Here is a 1,668-nt window from a genome sequence, read left to right as displayed (position 1 = left end):
CCCCCCTCCCAACCTCCTTTCTCTTCGTTTCAGTACTTCTTGCTGTCGTATTGGGTGTATCCCTGGCCGCCCCAAGCCCTGATGTTTGCTCCAACATCAACGCTACGACTATTAAGTGTATGACGGACAATGGATTTCCTCAGCAAGAAGCGCTCTCTCTGCAGAAGGCTGCCTTGAACGGAAACCTTGCAGCAATGGTGAAACAATCTATTCTTCTTTTTTTTTAATTTTAACAAGCCTTTTTAATTATAACTATGGCAGGATTTTTGGCTGGAGGGTGGCAGTTGTTGTTTCCTTTTCTGGTACATTTTCTGTTTATAAAAGATTTTACATTTGAAGAGCTTGATTTGTGACATTCTGGCCCGGAAAGGGCTTGGAGGTGATTTTTATTTTTCAAAGGGAGGGAGGATTGACTTCAACTAATTTCGAGGAGAACTTAAGAATCTAAGGGATAAATTTATCTTATAATGTCGCCATTTGAATTGGCTGTAATGTGCCAAAATGGTAGCTTTTTCCCATCTATAAAAGAAAAATCTGGCTGACCCTGACTAAAAAAAAAGGATGAACACGACTGTCAGTTTGCTTTGTGTATTATTATTAAACACAATGGTATCCCTCGAGACGTAGAATTCTCAGTTCACTCCATTAGTGTCGATCTCGCTTGAGTTGATCTTCGGTTAAGTTGACCTTTTTCTTAGGCCCCGGTACCACTTCATTTTACAGGTATTTACTAAAAGTTAAGCCAACTCTATCCGTACGCCCTAGGGTCATTTTGTACCCCCGGGATTGCATTCTTCACATTTTAGAATACTTCTAGTACGAAGATATCTTTGAAACTTTCTGTTTTTCTCAAAAAATCATGTTGACAGACTGCTGTGCAAAGCGTACTGATCAGATTACCGAGTAATTTTCCTCTTTGGAAAGTGGTGGCACAGGGTTCCCCACGTCGTATTAGATACGATAGTAAAACACGAAGTACGAATGAGTTTACCATTTTTCACTCCCCCAACGGCACCAACTCACAACTATCCGAGTGTATTTTGTTCATGTATGTGGCGTCGGTGGCCTAGTGGTTAGGCTCTCGGACTCGCAACCGTAGGGTCGTGGGTTCGAATCCTGTCAGGGACTCGACGTTGTGTCCTTGGGAACGGCACTTTACGGGAATGGGTACCCAGCTATAGACAGTGAAAGATCTTGTCAGTTTGTTAGTGTTTGAGCGCTTAATCAGCTGCTTGCACTGTATGCTTCCCGGGAAGCTGAGAATGTTTCTGAGTGTTTTATTTTCTGCTGGGGTAATAATATAGTGTAAAGCGTATAGAGCTTGATGTCGAGCGGGATTATGCGCTATACAAATGCTATTTATTATTATTATTACAAACCTTTAACTAATACCAAGACTTATAAAATATCTCATTATCTGCCCGGCAATTCCATGTGTCTGTCTTTTATTTTACTCCGTATAGAACCTGACCCGCTTCTGTGGCGATAAAAAAGATGGCTACCTGAAAGGTGTGGAGTGTTTAATGAACTCTGTGGCTGCGTGTATCCCATGGAGTGAGTATCGGATGAACTCTTCTTCTTCTTCGTCTTCTTCTTTTTCTTCTTCTTCGTCTTCTTCTTTTTCTTCTTCTTCGTCTTCTTCTTTTTCTTCTTCTTCGTCTTCTTCTT

General features: G+C 41.3%; 1 protein-coding gene across 1 annotated transcript in view; it reads left to right on the top strand.

The window, feature by feature from the left end:
- Positions 1–1,668, top strand: part of LOC101851847 — a 6,075-nt gene that overhangs the window by 818 nt on the left and 3,589 nt on the right. The window contains exons 2-3 of the mRNA XM_005090952.3: positions 34–197; positions 1,464–1,554. Of these exons, the coding sequence (XP_005091009.1) occupies positions 34–197; positions 1,464–1,554 (255 nt within the window). The remainder of the gene's footprint in view (positions 1–33; positions 198–1,463; positions 1,555–1,668) is intronic.

The sequence above is a fragment of the Aplysia californica genome, unplaced genomic scaffold, assembly GCF_000002075.1.
Source record: "Aplysia californica isolate F4 #8 unplaced genomic scaffold, AplCal3.0 scaffold00024, whole genome shotgun sequence".
Classification (NCBI taxonomy): domain Eukaryota; kingdom Metazoa; phylum Mollusca; class Gastropoda; order Aplysiida; family Aplysiidae; genus Aplysia; species Aplysia californica.
Note: the sequence above shows the minus strand (reverse complement) of the source record. Positions and strands in the feature narration are given on the sequence as shown.